The following is a 19,483-nucleotide window of genomic DNA, read 5'->3' as shown; positions in this document are numbered from 1 at the left end:
TTCCCTCCAGAGTTACTTGTGGTCTAGCTGCATGCAGCTGAGTTGCCAGTGCGGTGGGTGTGGGGTGGGGTCGGGTGCTGGGATGCAGGGGAAGGACTTGCGAATTCTGTCAAAGAAACTGAAAGACAATTATACATTATTCAGTGGAAGTGAAAACTTTTCAGATTATAAAATGAAACACGTGTTTACTCGAGCAACCACCTGTGATCAGAGGGGAAGGAGCACCTAGAGGGATGTTGAGCTGTACTGTTTCCCCCTCCCAATGCCACTGCAGGAACTCACGCACGGCTACTGCAATGGAGTGCAGGTATGCGTGCACCTCTGCACTCTGCTGGACCAGGGTCTCTATGGCGTCCATCATTCTTCCCATGGAGACCTGGAGAAGTGGGCACCACTTCATCAGAGAGCAGGCAGATGCACCCCTCTGGCTCACACACCACTCTGTTGAGGGCTTCCAACAGCTCTGTGTGATGTTACCCCGCCTTCTGCTGACTCTCCGCGATGAGTTGGGAGGCCGAATCCAGAGGCCCGTCATCTGACTCGGACCTCACAGATGCCTCTTCTCCGGCAGTCCTCCGAGTGTCAGGGAGCTTGGCTGAACCTGCCTCCTCATGCTGCGGACACATGTCCGTGCAGTGACCAGCAGATTGTGAACCCGAGCATGCTGTAGACCTAGGTCCCACTGAGGCGTGTGTCTTTGCGCGGGTGGGCGGTGTGGGTAAGCGCTGTGATAGGTCTACCAGGATGCTTATTTCCGGCTCTTCAATGGAGAAGATGTTCTCTTCGCTGGAGGTGAGGACCTGTATGGAGCTGAGAGACTGGCTGGCTGAGGGTGTTGGTCGCTTGGCAAAGCTCCCTGTGAACCAAAGTAGAGGTAATTAGCGCGTAGCAGCAGAGTCATAAGCAAGAGAAAGAGAGCACTCACAGGTACTTTGAGATGTGATGCAGGATCCTCACGAGAGTGTTCACCGCTGACCTCACCGTCGCTGCAGGCACGGTTCACGTCCTCACCAGTCAGTGCAATGGCACGCTCCACAAAGTGAGTGAGGGGCCTAACGTGGGTCACTCCACCCCCCCAGTCTGGGACCTCCCCCTGTTGGTGTGAGCAGGCTTCTCCTGCCTCAATGCAGGATGGACAGAGTGTGAGCAGGACACATGGCACTACGTGGAATGTTTGTGTAATGAGCGGAGCCATGGACAGGACGAGGATGGCGAGTTCCAGAGGATATGAGCCTGATGGAGATGTGAGGGTGCGTCTGAGAGTCGGTGTTGTTGTCTGTTGTCCCTTGAGTTGTGAGATCCCTGTGGATGTGCGATGGGTTTGTAAGTGTGTGAGTTGAGAGTGATGAGATGGTTGACTTACCCTGGCGGAACGGATTAGTGCCTTCATTCTTTTCCTGCACTGGATGGCTGACCTCCTCTGTGCTCCGATGGCCCAGACCATCGCGGCCACCGCCTCCCAGTCCCAATTAGTGACTCTAGTGAACCTCCTGCTGCTGGAGTGGGGATAGAGGACACTGCAGCGCCTTACACTGCACCCAACGGGCGCGCAAGAGAGGCGTCATAAATTTGGGGGCTGCCGTCTTTTCTCTTGGGGGTCACCGGTCGCCTGGAGCAGTCCGGGGTCTGTAGACACGGGGTAGGCATGTGCTGTGGTGCGCTTTAAATATGGCGCCCGGAGTGAGGAAGCGCTGAGGTCACGGCGTGGCGGGTAAGTCCGAGCCTGCCCACAGCGATCCGGCGTGTCTTCCGTGAATGCATTATTAAGGAGCTGGGATGTGTCGGTTAGCAGAGGATATGGCGCGAAAAGCCACGATTGCGGCCAGTGGGCAAAACATCTTTCTCCACGCCCTCTACCCCAATTCGTGCAAATCTGGGGCGATTCCCCCCCCCCCCCCCGCCTACGGCCGGGATTTTACAGCCCCGTCGTGGTGGGACACGCTACCGGAGATGCGGCGGCCCAGCCAACAGCCCACCGTGAGACAATACGAGTCCTAAAATGTACAGAAGTTTGTTACAGAACCGAATATGCAACCCAAAGTCAGGCGGAAACAGTCAATCGCAACGTTAAATGGATTCTAGGAAAAAGAGAGAAGGTGCAATCTTATTTCGGATGGAGAATCCAGTTTTAAATTTTAATTTCCAGTGAAAATATTTTAAGTGGGATGTCCATGAAATATGAAAGTAACGTCTGCCTTAATCTCCAAGTGAGTAAGAGATGCCTGAGCTCGTCAAGTGAATCTGACGATCTAATGCATGCTCTCAATACTAAATATGTCTTGGGCTGCATAATTAATTTCTTACTTATATGGGTGGTCTCTTAATGGTAAATAGGTTCCTCCTATTTTATGTTCCAAATTTGGTTTTGATCACTGTCACTTTCTACTTAAGGAATGGCCGCTTTGACTCTAAGAAAATTTGTATAACTGTCCAATTCTACGTAAGCTATGGAAGCCTGTAAGTTCTTGGTGGTTGATTTGCATTTATCAGCAATCTGTTTTTAAGATTATAACATGGTTCTAGGTTATAAAACAAAAAAATTCCAATTAAGTGTGGTCTAGGATTATCAGTTTAAACTCATTTTATCAAATCCTGAATTTGCTCATGAGTATTTTTGAGTGAGTGTCTTTCTTATTAGGTATTGTCTCATTCCTGTAAAAGACAGATTCGTACACGTCTGGATGTGGAGTTAGGCATTATGAACTGCATTTGACCTTTTTTTTTTAAATGAATCTTTTTAAACTCTTTAAGCTTCTATTTATAGGAAAATAACTCTTTTACCCTTCATTATGGCTGTATATCTTTACACAGATTCCTTCACAAAATGGCTGAGCAGGCTAAATTTGATCAATGGAAGGGAGGTGGTGGTGTAATGGTAATGTCACTGTATTAATCCAGAGGCCCAGGCTAAGGCTCTGGTGACATGGGTTCAAACCCTGCCATGGCGGCAGGTGGAATTTAAATTCAATTAATTAAATGTAGGATTGAAAGCTAGTCTTAGTAATAGTGACCATTAAATTATCAGTGATTGCCATTAAAGCACATCTGGTTCACTAATACCCTTTAGGGAAGGAAATCTGCTGGTCTGGCCTGTGACTGCAGATCCATGTCAACTGTCCTCTGAAATGGCCCTAGTAAGCCACTCAGTTCAAGGGCATTTTGGGATAGGCACGGACAGGCCTTGCCAATGCTGCCCACTTCCCATCAAACAGTAAAAGAAATGATGTGGGCTAGCATCACAGAATACCCATGAAAGCTGCTGGACTCTTGAAAAACATCCCAACTGGTTTTCTAATGTCCTTCAAGGGAATCTGCCACTCATATTTGGACTGGCGCACACAAGATAGTCCCACAATAGGACCTCCAATGACCTCAGCAGAACTGGTGAAGATGTCTTGTTTTCCCCCCAAGGAGTAGTTGAGGCAAAATAGCATCGACACATCTAAGGGAAGCTAGATAAGCGTACGAGGGAGAAAAGAATAGAAGAATAGTTCAATGAAGAGAAGAAACAAACAGAATGGACCAGTTGGGTTGAATGACCTGTTTCTGTGCTATAGAATTCTATGTGATATAATTCCATGCCCTCTATCGTGGGACAATCTAATAACAGGGGTCATATTTGTCAGACAGTTACCAATAAATTCAGGAGGAATTTCTATATCCGGAGGGCAGTGGGAATGTGGAACTTGCTAAGATAAGGGATAGTCAAAGATGCATTTAAGGAGGAAAAAGAGATAAATCCATGAGGGAGAAAGGAATAGTTGATTATATGGATAGAGTTAGATGAAATACAGTAAGAAGAGGCTGGTTGTGGAGTAGTTGGGCTGGATGGCCTGTTTCTGTGGTGCAGTCAGTCTGGAACTGGAGTGAAACCTGTTTAACTTTAAAAATAATTTGCAGAAAATACAGTAAAATTTCACCATCAGAACTCTGTTCCTTTAGGTTATTCCTTCACTCGCATAATGAACTTGACTTCAGTTTGTACCTTCTACTCAAACAAACTGATTAAATCAAATTATTATTGGGGAATCAGCGTTGACACTGTTTTAATTATGAAATGGTAATCCTGTTAATCTCATTATTTCAGGGTCATTAGAGCAGTATAATGAAACTAAATGCCATCCCATCTTCCAGCTGTTGTTCATCCAATTAAGTCCAGGGATAGGAGCAGTGGCTTGTTTTATTAACTGAACAAAGTCCACTTTAGGAGATACATTTGGGAAAGTGAATGCTCATAAACATTTTTCAATGCTTTGTGGAGTATTTGTCTAATATACCGCTCTCCCTACCTTCAGAGGTTCAGTAGACACACGTGCTCTGATAAAATTGTAGAATCATAGAGAAGGGAGGCCATTTGGTCCATTGTGCCTGTGCTGGCTCTTTGAAAGAGCTATCCTATTAGTCCCTCTGCCCCTGCTCATTCCCTACAGCCCTGCACTTCTTTTTCTCTTCAAGTATTTATTTAATTCCCTTTTAGAAGTGACTAATGAATTTTCTTCTGTCATCCTTTCAGGCACTAGATGATAATTTGTTGTGTAAAAAGATTCTCCTCATCTTCCCTCTCCCGGAGTTTTAAGTATGTTCTTAAATATGTGTTCTCTGATGAATGACCTTCCTGCCCATGGAAACTGTGTACCATATCAAAACCATTCAAAGTTTGGAACACCTTTAATTCAGTCTCCCCTTAACTTTCTCTGCTCTAAAGAGGACACTTCCAGTTTCATTATGTTTTCCACATAACCGAAGTGCCTCATCCCTGATACCATTCTAGTAAAGTCGCCTCTACACCCTCTCCAAGGTATTAACACCCTTCCTAAGTTCTGCTGGTCAGAGCTGGACAGAGTCAGAGCTCGAACGGAGCTCAAACCTAATTATTGTTACAGCAATATTATCTACACAGAGACACAGAACGATTAGGCACTTGAATTTACCAGTACTTATGCATTAATTACATTCCTTACTCTGCAATCATTCACTCCTTCAGTTGGAAACAGAAGTCAGTCATATGTTGATGAAAGCAGAACCTTTTTGCACAGATGTGATCTCATTGAAACACACTGATAATCAAATATGCAGCACTAGAAAGGTTGCATTATTTGAATAGCCAATCTTACAATTCCTTCCATGCTCCCACCATGTTTTGTTCTACAAAAAAATACTGGTTTTGAACAAAATTAATGCAAATTTTGTATTTGTCAGAGTGTGGACAAGCCTGAGGCTTAACTTAAAAAAAATCAAATTGACAGACTGATTTATTAAGATGGTTTTTTAATATTGAAGATAAATAGTAGAAAACTCAAATAAAATTGAAAAGAATCCTGTGAATTTTCTTTTCTAGCAATGTTCCCACAACGGCACTTGTTGACAAAAGAGCTCCTGTTTATATCTCATAAGTAAATACAGGTGGGGTTTTATTGAGCAACTACACTTTTTAAAAATTCTTTCATGGGATGTGGGCATCACTGGCAAGGCCAGCATTTGTTGCCCATCCCTAATTGCCTTTGAACCAAGAGACCATTTCAGAGTTAAGAGTCAATCAGACAACTGTGGGTCTGGAGTTACATGTAGGCAAGACCAGGTAGGAATGGCAGATTTCCTTCCCTAAAGAGGATTAGTGAACCAGATGGGTTTTTACAACAATTGAAGATGGTGTCATCATCACCATCACTGAGACTAGTTTTATATGTCCAGATTTATTCACTGAATTCAAATTCCACCAGTTGCCATGGTGGGATTTGAACCCATGCCTGGGTCTCTTAGTTACTAGTCTAACAACTCTTACCACCATGCCACCATCTCCCCAACACTAATACTCCTTTTAGTTGATTACATAAAATTATTTTGAATTTTACACCATTCAATCCAAAAGGTATACACTACTGTCACTGCACCACACGAGCTTCTTAGTGGAAGAGGGATCCAAGGGAGGGTAGAGGGTGGAGCTTGCCTAACCTCAGGTGTATTGGATGTGATGGGGGTTGGTGAATGACAACAAATAATAAGGTAGAGAGTGATGGGAGGAGAGTTTGTGAAGGTCATGATCTGTTGAACCAAAAAAAAACAAGATTCCTGAGACAATAGAGTTTGATGAGAAAGTGATGGACATGAAGCAGAGCTTCCCTGTTTCTCCACAAGGCTCTTTTATAGCCCGCCTATACCTGCTGCATCGTCAGCTGATGGAGGGTTTCACGAATGAAACGCTTCCCGTGCTATCTGATCACACATGCCTCCCGTCTCCCGTACCCACCGCTGGCACTTTAAATTTTAATTAGAATTACTTGGGAGCCCGCTTCCGACATGAGAGTGGGAGTGCCACCCACTTCCAGTTCTGCTGTCAGGAAATGGCATGCACAGATAAAGTACAACCCCTTACGTTCCTTCTCCAGTGCTGTCTACATCACAGGGCTGAAGAAATCCCTGAAAGACTGCCACAATTTTCCAATATTTTCTGGCTGTAAGTGAAATTCATTGCCAATAATGTGTAATCCAATGATTATTCCCCAACCATTGTTTTAGATTTGATTTTAATTGTGCTTTTACGTAGAAACATATAAAACAGGAGCAGGTGTAGGTCATTCCACCATTTGAGCTTATATGGCCATTCCATATGATCCTGGCTGACCCTCTATCTCAACACCATACTCCTGCTCTCTCCCCATACCCCTTGATGGCTTTAGAGTCCAGACATCTATTTCCTTCTTAAATATGTTCAGTGACTTGACCTCCACAGCCCTCTGTGGTAGAGAATGTCACAGGTTCATCACCCCATGAGTGAAGAAGATTCTCCTCGTCTCAGTCCTAAATGGCCCACCCTGTTTGTGATCCCTTGTTCTTGACCCCCCAGCCAGATGAACCATCATCCCTGCATCCAGTCTGTCCAGCCCCTGTTGAAATTTTATATGTTTCAATGAGATCCCCTTTCATTCTTCTAAACACTAGTGAATACAGGCCTGGTCAGCCCAATCTCTCCTCATACAACAATCCTGCCATCCCAGGAATCAGTCTGGTAAGCCTTTGCTGCACTCCCTCTATGGAAAGTATATCCTTTTTTAGGTAAGGAGATCAAAACTGCACACACTACTCCAGGTGTAGTCAAACTAAGGCCCTGTACAGCTTCAGTAAGACATCCAAGACCAACTGTAAATTGCGAAACAGCCTGCACTGAACTCGCTACCCATCATTCTGCACTAATTGTTCATAGTTCTGCACACTTGGCCATAACAGAGGCAACAATGGCCCTGAGAAAGCTGTTCCTCTTTTCTCTAGGAAAGAAAAGGCTGAGGGGTCATCTAACAGAAATCTGTAGATTTATGAAGGCAGTAGGGTAGACATAGAGAGGCTTTCACTTCCAAAACTAGCCACCAATAAATCCATTAAGGAATTCAGGATAACATTTTATACCCATGGAGTGGTTGGAATGTGGAACCTGCTACTACATAGGGTGATTAGGATGAATAGCAGAGATATATTTAAGTGGAAGCTAGGTAAGTATAAGAGGGAGAAAAGAATAGAAGATTGTTCTGATCGAGTTAGATGAAGAGGGATGGGGAGAAACTTATGCGGAACATAAACATTAGTGTAGGTCTTTTGGGTTGAATGACCCATTTCTGTGTTGTAAACTTCAAAATAATTTTACCCAACCAACTAAAAGGAGTATTAGTAAGATTTTCCAACCACAACAGCTCCCACGTCATTAAAACATTGGTTTGCGGTGTTACCATAACCCCAGCTCATGGTGTGAAGTCTACCCTTCCACATTTGTGGGTTGATCAACCTGGACCAGAGTCCTGGAGTATTCTCGGCTTGAAGCAAGTGGGCAACAGATTGAAGCTGGTGAATCAAAAAAAAAACAGAGCACTGAGAACACTCAGCAGACGGGAAAGCATCTGTGGAAAGAGACATATAGCGTCAGCATTTCAGGCACCAACCAGATAAACATGAATGCTATGTTTCTCTCAGCACAGATGCTGCTGTTGATGGCTGAGTATTTCCAGCATTTCTTCCCTGCGTTCTGGATTTACCCAGCTATTGGATTACTGATTTTGCTACAGCCAGTTGACACACAGTTGGGGATAGTTAATTCTGTACCTGAAATACAGTGCACAAGGATAACATTCCAGGCAGTAACATTTCATTGGTAGATGAGTCCTCTAGTATTGTTTTGGAACAGATATTTGCTGGTGGACCAATAAATCTCAGAGAGTTTGATCAATTTTCCACTAAATGAGACCTTATCCATTATGAAACAAATACTTCCAGCGTTAAAAATGAAAAGTTTCCTTTAGCACATTAATTCTAACTTTATTTTTGATTGGCTCAACAACTTCACAAAGCGCAAAAGCCTTTAAGATGATTTTCCTGACAAGCTAATGCAGGAGTTGGATAGAGCATTACACTAATCAGCTTACTGCCTCCGGCTGCTTACTTAAAAAAATAATCTCATTGCAGGAGCACTCAACAATAAGAGATTGTCACATTATATATGCTATTTCTGGTATTTCTAATCTACCAAAGCAGTTGGTCTCTCACAATCTTAGTCTCATAATTATTATCGGCCATCTTAAGCAAATAAAAGTGGTAAGCCTTGAAGAATAAGGGTCCTACTCATTTATTTTGCTCCTTTGTTTCTATTCTGCTTTTGCTTCCTCTCCTTTGGCTGGTGGGATGACAGCGCTGACTCTACACAAAATTCTGGAACGTGTCTCCAACTACAAGGGGCTTGCACCTTACACAATCATAAAGTTGTAATGGAAGCTCCAAGCCAGCACTCGAGCTGTTCAGAGTGATGCCCCCTCCCGTAATGAGTCTCACTCTGGTCTGGAATTGGGTTGAACCCTCACTCCAGATTTACACCACAGCTTCAGCATCTGTGCACAACAAAACCATAAATAGGAGATAGTTACTAATAAGTTCAGAAGGACTCAAGAATGTCTAGAATGTCTTATGGAGTAGTTGAGGCAAGTACTGTTGATGAATTTAAAGGGAAGCGGGATGTGTACCTGAGGGAGATAGCAAGACTGGGTTATGCTAGTAGGGTTAATAAAGTGGGAAGGAGGATGCTCATTTGGAACATAAACATGAGCAAAGACCCATGGTCTGAATGGCCTGTTTCTGCATTGTAAATACTATATCTTTCTATTTAATAATTGTCACAACAATAGCGCAAATAAACCATGATTTGTGACTACCCAAAGCCCTCCAGAATATTTACTTATACATTGAGAAGCCTGAATGAAGGACCAACACTCATATAGTTGAATAGGGGTTCTGAAATATTAACAAAGATGGTACTAGCACAATTGAATTAAATTTGTTTGTGTGGTCTTTAAACAAGCGGTCAATCCACATACTTAAAAAAAGTAATGCTTAGCTGGCAGAAGAACTTCACTATGTACATGGATTTTGCAGGGGAAATATCCCATTGAGCCCAACTGGTCTAAGTCAGTGTTTATGCTCCACTTACGCCTCATCTCATCCTATCAGCTTGCCCTTCTTCTATCTATCTATCTAGATTTCTCTTAAATGCAGTTATGGAATAAGGGAGAGGTCATGTAATGGTAATGTCACTGGCCTCAGAATCCAGAGACCTACGCTAATGCCCTTGGGATAAGAGTTCAAATCTCCACCATAGCAGCTGGTAGCATTGAAAAGCTAGTCTCAGTAATGGTGACCATGAAACCATCTGGTCCACTAATGTCCTTTTCGGGGAGGAAATCTGCCGTCCATATCTAATCTGGCCTACATGTCACTCCACACCCAGATGTGGTTGACTCTTAACCGCCCTCTGAAATGGCTGAGCAAGCTGCTCAGTTCAAGTGTAATTAAGGATGGACAACAAATGCTGGCTTTGCCAGTGACACCCACGTCCCATGAAAGAACCTTTATTTCCCCGTGTGTAACTTTCTCATTCTCAACACTTAAAAGGTAAAGAAATTTCTCCAGAATTCCTCATTGGATTTATTCATGACTATAAGGTCAATGCATCCACCCGATCAATTACTTTCATGATTTTAAATATCACAATTAGGTCACCGCTCAGTCTTCTCTTTTGCAGAGAATATAGTCCCAGCCTCTTCACGCTTTCCAAACAGTTTACCCTCTCAGTTCTGATATAGAAACATAGAAACTAGGAGCAGGAGTAGGCCATTCAGCCCTTCGAGCCTGCTCCACCATTCATTATGATCATGGCTGATCATCCAACTCAATAGCCTGCTCCTGCTTTCTCCCCATACCCTTTGACCCCTTTCGCCCCAAGAGCTATATCTAACTCCTTCTAGAAAACAATGTCATCCTTGGAAAACATTTTTGACCCTACTCCAGTTCCTCTGTGTCCTTTTTGTCATATGGAGACCTGAGCTGAGTTCAGTGCTCCACTCTGGTGTACTTGAGAGCAATGCCCCAGGTGCTCATGCTCTGGTGATAGGGTCTCCCATGGCAGTAAGGTTGAGGGGGACGTTCCAGACAAAGAATGATCCAAGAAGTCCTCAACGGCAGAGCAGTTGGAGGAGAGATGTGGCCTCAACTGCTATGAAGGCAGAAGAAGGCTGCAATGGGGAAGCAGCCCCAGTCGTCATGTCCGCCATGCCACTGAACCCTGACCATTACAAGATTTTGTCTCCAGGTGTGATGCCTGGTAGAGGCAAAGGCGGTAAAGGTCTTGGTAAAGGGGTTGCTAAACAGCACTGGAAAGTCCTCCGAGATAATATCCAGGGAATCGCTCAGCCCGCCATTCGCCGCCTCGCTCGTCCTCAATTTCCGGCCTCATTTACGAGGAAGCTCGTGGGGCCTTCAAGGTCTCCTCGGAAAATATCATCTGGGGCTCGGTCACCTCCACGGAACACGATAAACGCAAGGCGGTTACTGCCGTGGATGTGGTCTATGCCCTGAAAGGCCAAGGGCAAACTCTCTACGGGTTTGGTGGCTGAGAACGGTTAATAAAAACATGCCACTGAACCCAGTTACCAGCCATCAAGACTGTGTGGAACACGGCTGTGTACCTAAACTATGTCCTGCGTAGGCCTCCGTCAGGTGAAAAGCCCTGTGGCGATGGAGTGTTGGTGACAGGGGTGGAGCTGAGATACCTGAAGGCCCCCAGCCAAGACTCCGCACACAGGCGGCGGATGTGTGATGATTGTTGGGCACCTGTGTCGGGACAGGGGCTGCTTTTCGGCAGCTGCATCTGCGGCTGAGCAGTCCTCTTCAGGATACCCCCTGCTCACCCCGAATGGGGAGGGGGCTGGAAAAGGTGTCCCAAAAATAGGCTATCCCACTTCTGCTGGCTGAGAAACCGTGCCCAGCGGGATCGCCATGTCTGCGGCCGAAACAAGAAAAAGGGAAACTTCGGAACCTGGAATGTAAGAACACTTGTTGACAACCCGAAGACTGGTCGCCTGGAAAGATGAACTGCCATCGCGGCTCAGGAGCTAGTGAGGCACACCAACAACATCGCTGCTCCTCGCGAAACCCGGCTCGCTGGGGAGGGGCAGATGAGGGAGGCCAGTGGAGGGAACACCTTCTTCTGGAAAGGGGAGTGAGACCTTGACCCCCACACACAGAGAGTTGGTTTTGCCATGAGGAACAGGATAGCTGCCGTGCTGTCTGAACTCCCCTTGGGGATCAATGAGGGGCTGATGACTTGACGCCTGCATCTCAGCCGGAACCAATTCGACACTGTCACCAGCGCATGTGCCCAACTTTAGATTCCGACCACAAACTCAAGGAGAGGTTCAACTCCAATCACAATGGCATCCTTGCTTCCATGCCCATGAGCAACAAGGTCATTCTCCTAGGTGACTTTAATGCCCGAATTGGACATGGTCACAAAATCTGGAGTGGAGCTATCAGCAAGGATAGCGTGGGGAAGGCCAATGCCCACAGCATCCTACTCTTGACCGAGCGCACCCAGTGCGGTCTGATTGTGATGAACATGGTCTTCCACCAGAAGCACCAGCTCAAGGCCACGTGGAGGTACCCAAGGCCGAGGCATTGGCACCTCCTGGGCTACATCGTTGTCCGAGGCAGAGACCTGAGAGACGTGCTTGTCACAAGGGCCATGAAGGGTCCTGAATATTACTGGATGGACCATCGATGTGTGTGCTCAGTGATGAACATGTGCCCGGTGCCAAGACACCGGAGGCCCCAAAAAGCCACCCAGAGAAAGCTGAATGTTGCGGGATTTGAGGACCCGGGACTACGGGAAGAGTTCCAGGCCCGGTTGCACAGTGCACTGGAGCAAGTACCCAACACTGGTGCCATTTCCAACCAAGCATACTGGGAGCAACTCAAGTCCATTGTCCTAGACACCTCTGTTCATGACGGAGCCAGGACCAGTTTGACACCAATGACACTGCCATTTACGATCTCCTTGAGCATAAGCGAGCAGCCTTCATTGCCTGGCAAAGTCTCCCATGTACCCACCGAATGACGGCAGTGTGCCACCAACTGGTACATCAATGGCTGAAGTCCGGCGACGCATCTGAGACATGAAGAAGAACTGGTGGATGGAGAAGATTCAGGCTTACGCTGACATCAGCACGACATGCACAACTTCTTCAGGCTACCAAGATAATCCATGAACCCCACTTGACTATAGAAAACCCTTTCCAATCACAGGACAGCTTCTAGCTCCTCAAGGACAATGACACCATCCGTCAGTGTTGGAAGGAGCAATTCGAACTGCTCCTCAATCGGAACTCCACCGTATTGGAGGAGACACTCCAAGCTCTCCCACAACACCCTGTAGAGGATTCCCTCGTCGATCCACCAACCATTGATGAGCTTAAGCAGGCATCCAACAGATAAAAACCAAAAAAGCTTGTGGGCCAGACGGTATACCCGCAGAGGTCTGCCACGCTGGCAGCTATCAGCTCACATTAGGGCTCCACCGGTTCACCCTCCACCTCTGGGACGAAGAGGACCTCCCTCGGGATCTCAAGGACGCAGCCATCATTACTATCCACAAGAAGGGGGACAAATCTGATTGTGGAAACTCCATGGGGATTTCCTTCCTTCCATCATGGGTAAGATCCTGGCCACATCCTTCTGAACAGCCTTCGTCCGGTTGCTGAAGAGATTCTCTCAGAAACCCAGTGTGGTTTCTGACCATCCCGGATACTGCGGACATGGTCTTTGTGGCTAGACAGATCCAGTAAAATGTCGGGAGCAAATTCAAGAATTGTTCCTCGCCTTCAGCGACCTGACCAAGTTATTTGATTCTTTAAATTGTGAAGCTCTATGGATCGTCCTCCAACACTTTGGTTGCTCATTGAAGTTTGTCACCGTCTTGAGACTCCCGCATGACAACGTGGCCACCATCGTCCTGAGTGGAGGATCTGAAACTGACACCTTTCACATCCAGACTGGGGTCAGACAAGGTTGTGTGATCGCCCTCACCTTGTTCACCATTTACCCGACCGTCATCGTCCACCTCATCAGCATTCAGTATCATCTGGATGGGAAGCTCTTCAAACTTGGTCACTTCCGGACAAGAACAAAACTCACCATCATGGGCATCCAAGGCCTTCAGTTTGCGGGTGACTGCTGCGTGATGGCTCACTCTGTGCAGGACATGCAAAGGGTGCTTGACCTCTTCAACACCTCGTATAAGAGGCGGGGCCTGTCTGTAAACTTCGCCAAGATGAAAGTCCTTCACCAACCTTCCCCGGGCCATTTGAACATTCCCTGCACCATCCACATAGATGGGGCGGCTCTGGAGTATGTGCAACACTTCCCTTATCTCAGGAGCCACCTATCCCAAGGGACTACCATCAATGAGGAAGTCCAAGACCGAGTCAACTGTGCCAGGCTGCCTTCTTCAAGCTGTGCCAACGTGTCTTTGACAACAGGGACCTTTGCAAGTCAACAAAGGTTCTGGTTTATAAGGCTGTTGTGTTGACCACTCTTCTCTACTGCAGCGAAACATGGACTGTCCACTGGCACCACATTAAGATCTTTGAAAGCTTCCGTCAGCAGTGATTGTGTCAAACCCTGGGGATCAAATGGGAGGACTGCCAGACTAAAACAAGTGTCCACCATGAAACTGCATCAAACAGCATTGAAGCCCTGTGGAACCAACTCCAATGGATGGGTCATTGTGTCCAGATGCCCGAAAACCACCTCCTTAGGCAGGCTCTCTTCTTACAGATCTCCGTTGGCCAACATTCAAAGGGCAGCCAAAAGGAAAGGTATACGGGTACTCTCAAGGTCGCCCTAAAGCACGGAGGCATTAACACCACTGACTGGGGAGGAGAATGCTGCTGATCGCTCAGCACGGCACCACCTGGTCTATCAAGGTGCAAACCACTTTGAGGCTCAGCGACTCGCCAGCGAGCCGGAACAGCGGTGGCAGAAGAAGGAGAAGGAAGCCAGCCTGGGGCTGCGATTTCCACTCCCCTGCGCAACAACGTGCTCCCCACTGCGGCAGAACACGTGGATCCAGAATTGGGCTCCTCAGTCATCTGAAGTCTCACCAAGCCTGACGGACACCATCCTCGATTCTGAGGGACCGCCGCCGACTGTTTCAACCCATAAGATAGAAGATGAAACAAATGAGAAAGTAGCTGATGCCACAGTTGGATATTAAAGATCACAAACAAAGGTTGAGTGAAGAAGGGTTTCCATGGTTTTAAGGTAGTGGCAAAGAATAGGTTAGAGCAGAGAACGTAGTGTGGTGATTCTTGAGGTCAACAATGAGCATATGATGAAGGAAGCACATCTGGAGATTAAGGCAAACAAGGGATGCAAGTTCTGAGGTGCAATCAGCATGGAAGTATTAACAAAATGAAGGCAGAACAGTCAAAGTGCTATACTTTTTAATTAAACCGACTCTATATTAAAATTCAATCTAAAATTTAGGCTACTTACCCAGCAGGGTGTGAGCTAAGAGCTGGAGTTTTGTACTGAGAGAGTGAAAGCAAGGAAAGCTTTTGCATTACGAATTTTTCTCCAAAAAAAAAGGAGCCATCAAACTGTGCCACAGAATGACAGCCATTTCCTTCGGCTTTTGCCTGGCAAGCTTGCTGTGTTAAAAAAAGAGCACATCTTCTTTGTGGAGTTGGAATGATGTTTGGCTTTCAGTAAGTCTACTTATTATACATGTTATCTTCAAAGAAAAAGACCTCCGAGAGGGACAACCCCATTCATTGGGTCAACTCGCAATCCTATAAGTTTTATAAAAGAGAGAGTTAAACATATGTCAAATTGTTCTCTTGGGACTTATTTTTTGTCTGGTTTTCAAGATGAGGAATTCAGCGCTGGGGAAAAGCAATTTGCACCCAGTGTCAGCGCCAGGACTTGTGAGGAATCATTAAGGAGTGAAACATCTTTCCATTGTCTTCATCAAGCACCATCAAGTCAATTGCATTGCAGATTGGATGCAAAATTAAACATGTTCCAGTCGAATTTATATGGTTGAAGAAATAGTAAGTGAGAAACTTCAATTTTCACTGCGTTGAACAGCACATCAAACAAGAGAGATGCAGTTCAAGATGAAGATTGAGAAATAATTAAAGAATCCATTATACAAAGGAAACAATTGATATTCTTAAACCGTGTTCTATTTTTTTGATTATTTATGTAGGTTTAAGGTGAATTAAAATCACAAGGCTGCAAAAAAGCTGAAAATGTAGCTGCACAGAGATCATTTGCAGATTGCTCCAAGGGTTGCCAGCTCTCCAGAATTGTCCTGGATTCTCCAGGAATTGAGGATTAAATTCAGGGATACTGCTGCAAGTGAACCCAGGAGAAAAATTATTTAGTAAAAGGCTTTTATTTATTTTATTTTCTTTCAATATGTTTGTTTATTAGTTATTAAAATGTGAGCAATGGGGTAACATGATTAGGTGGGCAAGATTGGAGGTGAGATGTTACATGATGAAACCACTCGGAATATGTTCAGCTAGAATTGGTAACCCTAGTCATACATTAGTTACACTTACAATCATTTTACTGCTGCACCTAGAGACTATGTTATTTTTTTATCCCTTACTAATCGCTTTACGCACAAGCTCGGGATCTTAATATTTAGCAAACCTTGGGACATCTTGATAGTACCAGTAGCAAAAATGAGTAGACAACAACAATTTGCATTTATATAGCACCTTTATCACAGGAGTGCAGTCAGGCAAAACTTAACACTGAGCTCTATAAATAGATACTTGGAAAGATGACAAAAGCTTGGCCAAAGAGGTAGGTTTTAGGGAACATCTTAAAGGATAAGAGAGCGAGAGAAAGCTGGACAGGCGGAAAAGTTCAGGGAAGGAATTCCTGAGTTTAAGTTGAAAATGTAGGCATTGCTGTCAATAGCGTAATAAAAGTTGAGGATACATAAGGGCCTGAATTTTGCGCTGGTCAAGTGCATATGATCAGTGGGCCCGGGAGGGTGGGAAACAGCCCCCAGAGGTAGAGACACTACCACTGCGCCACAAGACCTCCTCCACTGTACTGAGTTTAATGGAAAATTAATACGCAAATCCAGCAAGTTGTTAAAAATAACTGGGAGGCTTAAGGCAAAATGTTGCTTGTGTAAAGTAATAGGTGAAATGATGTAAATCAATTAGCGACTCACGCCATGCCTCTCAAGCCTCTGGGCAATTTGTACAATAGTAGCAGTGTGGGTCATTAACATAGCATTATTTTTCCCATAAGATCCAAGCCAGTGTGTTCAGAAGAGCAGAATGGCAGGAAATTAAAAAGGAAATTGGGAACTCAATATGCAGGACATTGTAGGCATGAACATTTTATGTTACTTTTTAAGTCATGGTCATCCATGGCTTATATATCATGGTGGCAGAGGCAAGAAAAGATATTTTTTTATGGGCCAGTTCTAACAATCCAACACGCTATCAGAAAGAATAATAATGCTACAATTTCTGTTTCTCTGCTTGAAGATTACTCCAACTGTGGATAGTGACTTTGGCAGCTACAACTGCACAGCCAGTAACCAGATAGGAACCAGGTCTCAGGAGTTCACCCTCATCCAAGCTGGTAAGTGAAGGTGTTAAGCAGAATCGTTTATGTTCTGTTTAGCGAACATTGATGTTGATAATAGGGCTAATGGAAAAAGTGCATTTAAGCCATGAAGAAAATTTTTGAAAGATGCAATCCTGTCAGACTTGATTCATGACAGCCATAAGTTGCAATTTTTCCTTGTTATTCATCAGTAAAAAATTATGTTTTTTTTTAATTCTTTCATGGGACATGGGCTGGGCCAGCATTTTTATTGCCCATCCCTAATTCCCTAATTGCCCTTGACAAGGTGGTGGTGAGCCTCCTTCTTGAACCGCTGCAGTCCATGTGGTGTAGGTACACCCACAGTGCTGTTAGGGAGGGAGTTCCAGGATTTTGATCCAGCAACAGTGAAGGAACGGTGATATATTTCCAAGTCAGGATGGTGAGTGGCTTGGAGGGGAATTTCCAGGTGGTGGTGTTCCCATGTATCTGCTGCCCTTGTCCTTCTAGGTAGTAGAGGTCGTGGGTTTGGAAGGTGCTGTCAAAGTAACCTTGTTACTGCAGTGCATCTTGTAGATGGTACACGCTGCTGCCACTGTCCATCTGTGTGGAGGGTGTGAATGTTTGTGGATGCGGTGCCAATCAAGTGGGCTGCTTTGGTGTTGAGCTGTGCTCATCCAGGCAAGTGGAGAGCATTCCATCTTATTCCATCTTCTTATCAGGCTTGTGCCTTGTAGATGGTGGACAGGCTTTGGAGAGTCAGGAAATAAGTTACTCTCCTCAGAATTCCCAGCCTCTGACCTGCTCTGACCAGTATTTATATGGTTAATCCAGTTCAGTTTCTGCTCAATGGTAACCCCCAGGATGTTGATAGGAAGTGGATAGAATGTTGCAACAAAGTTCATGTGATTATAGGTGTAAACTCCCAATGCTTCTCCACTTCTTCTCCTCCCATAAGACAGCCCTTAAAACCTACCTCTTTGTCAATTTATGGTCACCTGTCTTAAAGTCTCCTTAAGTGCCTTGATGTCAAATTATATTTGATAATATTCCTGTGAGATGTCTTGGAATGTTTTACTATGTTAAAATCGCTGGATTAATTGGAGTTGTTAATAAATATATTTGGAACCAAGAAAATTTTTTTTTAAAATATGGGAATAGCAGTAGAGCCAGTCAGTCTGTCCCAGCATTCAGTTAGATTATGGCTGGCCTGTATCTTAACAAAAACCTACTCACGTTGTTTCATAACCCTTAATATCCTTGCCTAACAAAAATATGTCAATCTCATTTTTATAATTTTCCATCGACACCCAAAATCAGCTTTTTGTGGGAGAGATTTCCAGATTTCCAGTAGTCTTTGTAACTTCTTCTCTGTTGCTCTGTCTCTGTTGTAACAAACCCCAAATTAAGAGTGTGGTGGGCACTGGTAGCCAGGTCTCTCCCATTGGTGTTCTTAGTGAATGGTTGAGCTGGCTTGAAGGACTGAATGGTCTATTTCTGCTCCTTTTCCTTATGATCCCTTTATCATGCTGAGATGCATCATCGGTTGAGTTTAGAAAACCTCCCATCGTTGATTCATTCCCTGTGGCTTTCCATTCACCTGGTAGAAGTGCCATAGTTTTAAGTGGGGTTAAGGCATTGTGGTAGACTACAATACCAATGGGAGGAATTTTAAGGCTTGGACTCCCCTCTTCTTCTGGTTTTGAGCTCAGTGTGATGGAGGTATCAGAAGAAATAGGAGCAGAATTTGACTATTCAGCCTTTCAAGCCAGCTTACCATTCACTAAGATCATGGCTGATCTATTACCTCAACCCCATCTTCCCGCACTATCTCCATATCTCTTGATTCCCTTAGTATCCAAAAATCTGTCTTGAATATACTCAAAGACTGATCATCCACAGCCCTCTGGGATAGAGAATTCCAAAGACACACAACCCTTTGCGTGAAGGCTATTTGCTTCATCTCATGTTCATCTAAATGTTCCAGTCCAGGATTTGAGCACAAAGATTTAGCTGAGGGAAAGCTGCACTGTCAGAGGTGCTGATAAGACAAAAGCAAAATACTGTGGATGCTAGAAATCTGAAACAAAAACAAAAGTAGCTGGAAAAGACACCTCTTTCGGATTAGACATTAAACCGAGGCTCCCTCTGCCCTCTCAGGTGGACATAAAAGATCCAGAGGCACAATTTATAAAAGGAGAAGGGGAGTTATTCGAGGTGTTCCAGTCGATATTTATCCCTAATCAACATGACAAAAAGCAGAGTATTCGGCAGTATCGCATTGCTGTTTGTGGAAGCTTACTGTCTGTAAATTGGCTGCCATGTTTCTTACATTATGACAGTGGCTAGACTTCAAATATAATTGGCTGTAAAGTGCATTGGGAGGTCTTGGTATCATGAAAGGCACTACTAAACACAGCTCTTGCTTTTATTCTGCAACTGTGACCCCTACTGCTAGACTCCACAGCAAAGGGATACATCCTTCCATCATCTACTCTGTAAAGCTTTTGAAGAGTTTTATACGTTTCAATGAAAT

General features: G+C 44.8%; 1 protein-coding gene across 1 annotated transcript in view; it reads left to right on the top strand.

Moving 5' to 3' along the window:
- The window catches only part of ncam2 (neural cell adhesion molecule 2), a 361,641-nt gene that overhangs the window by 97,178 nt on the left and 244,980 nt on the right, over positions 1–19,483 (top strand). Inside the window, exon 9 of the mRNA XM_041211359.1 lies at positions 16,887–16,983. Within this exon, the coding sequence (XP_041067293.1) occupies positions 16,887–16,983 (97 nt within the window). The remainder of the gene's footprint in view (positions 1–16,886; positions 16,984–19,483) is intronic.

This window comes from Carcharodon carcharias, chromosome 18, assembly GCF_017639515.1.
Source record: "Carcharodon carcharias isolate sCarCar2 chromosome 18, sCarCar2.pri, whole genome shotgun sequence".
Taxonomy (NCBI): Eukaryota; Metazoa; Chordata; class Chondrichthyes; order Lamniformes; family Lamnidae; genus Carcharodon; species Carcharodon carcharias.
This window is presented reverse-complemented; position numbering and strand designations above follow the sequence as displayed.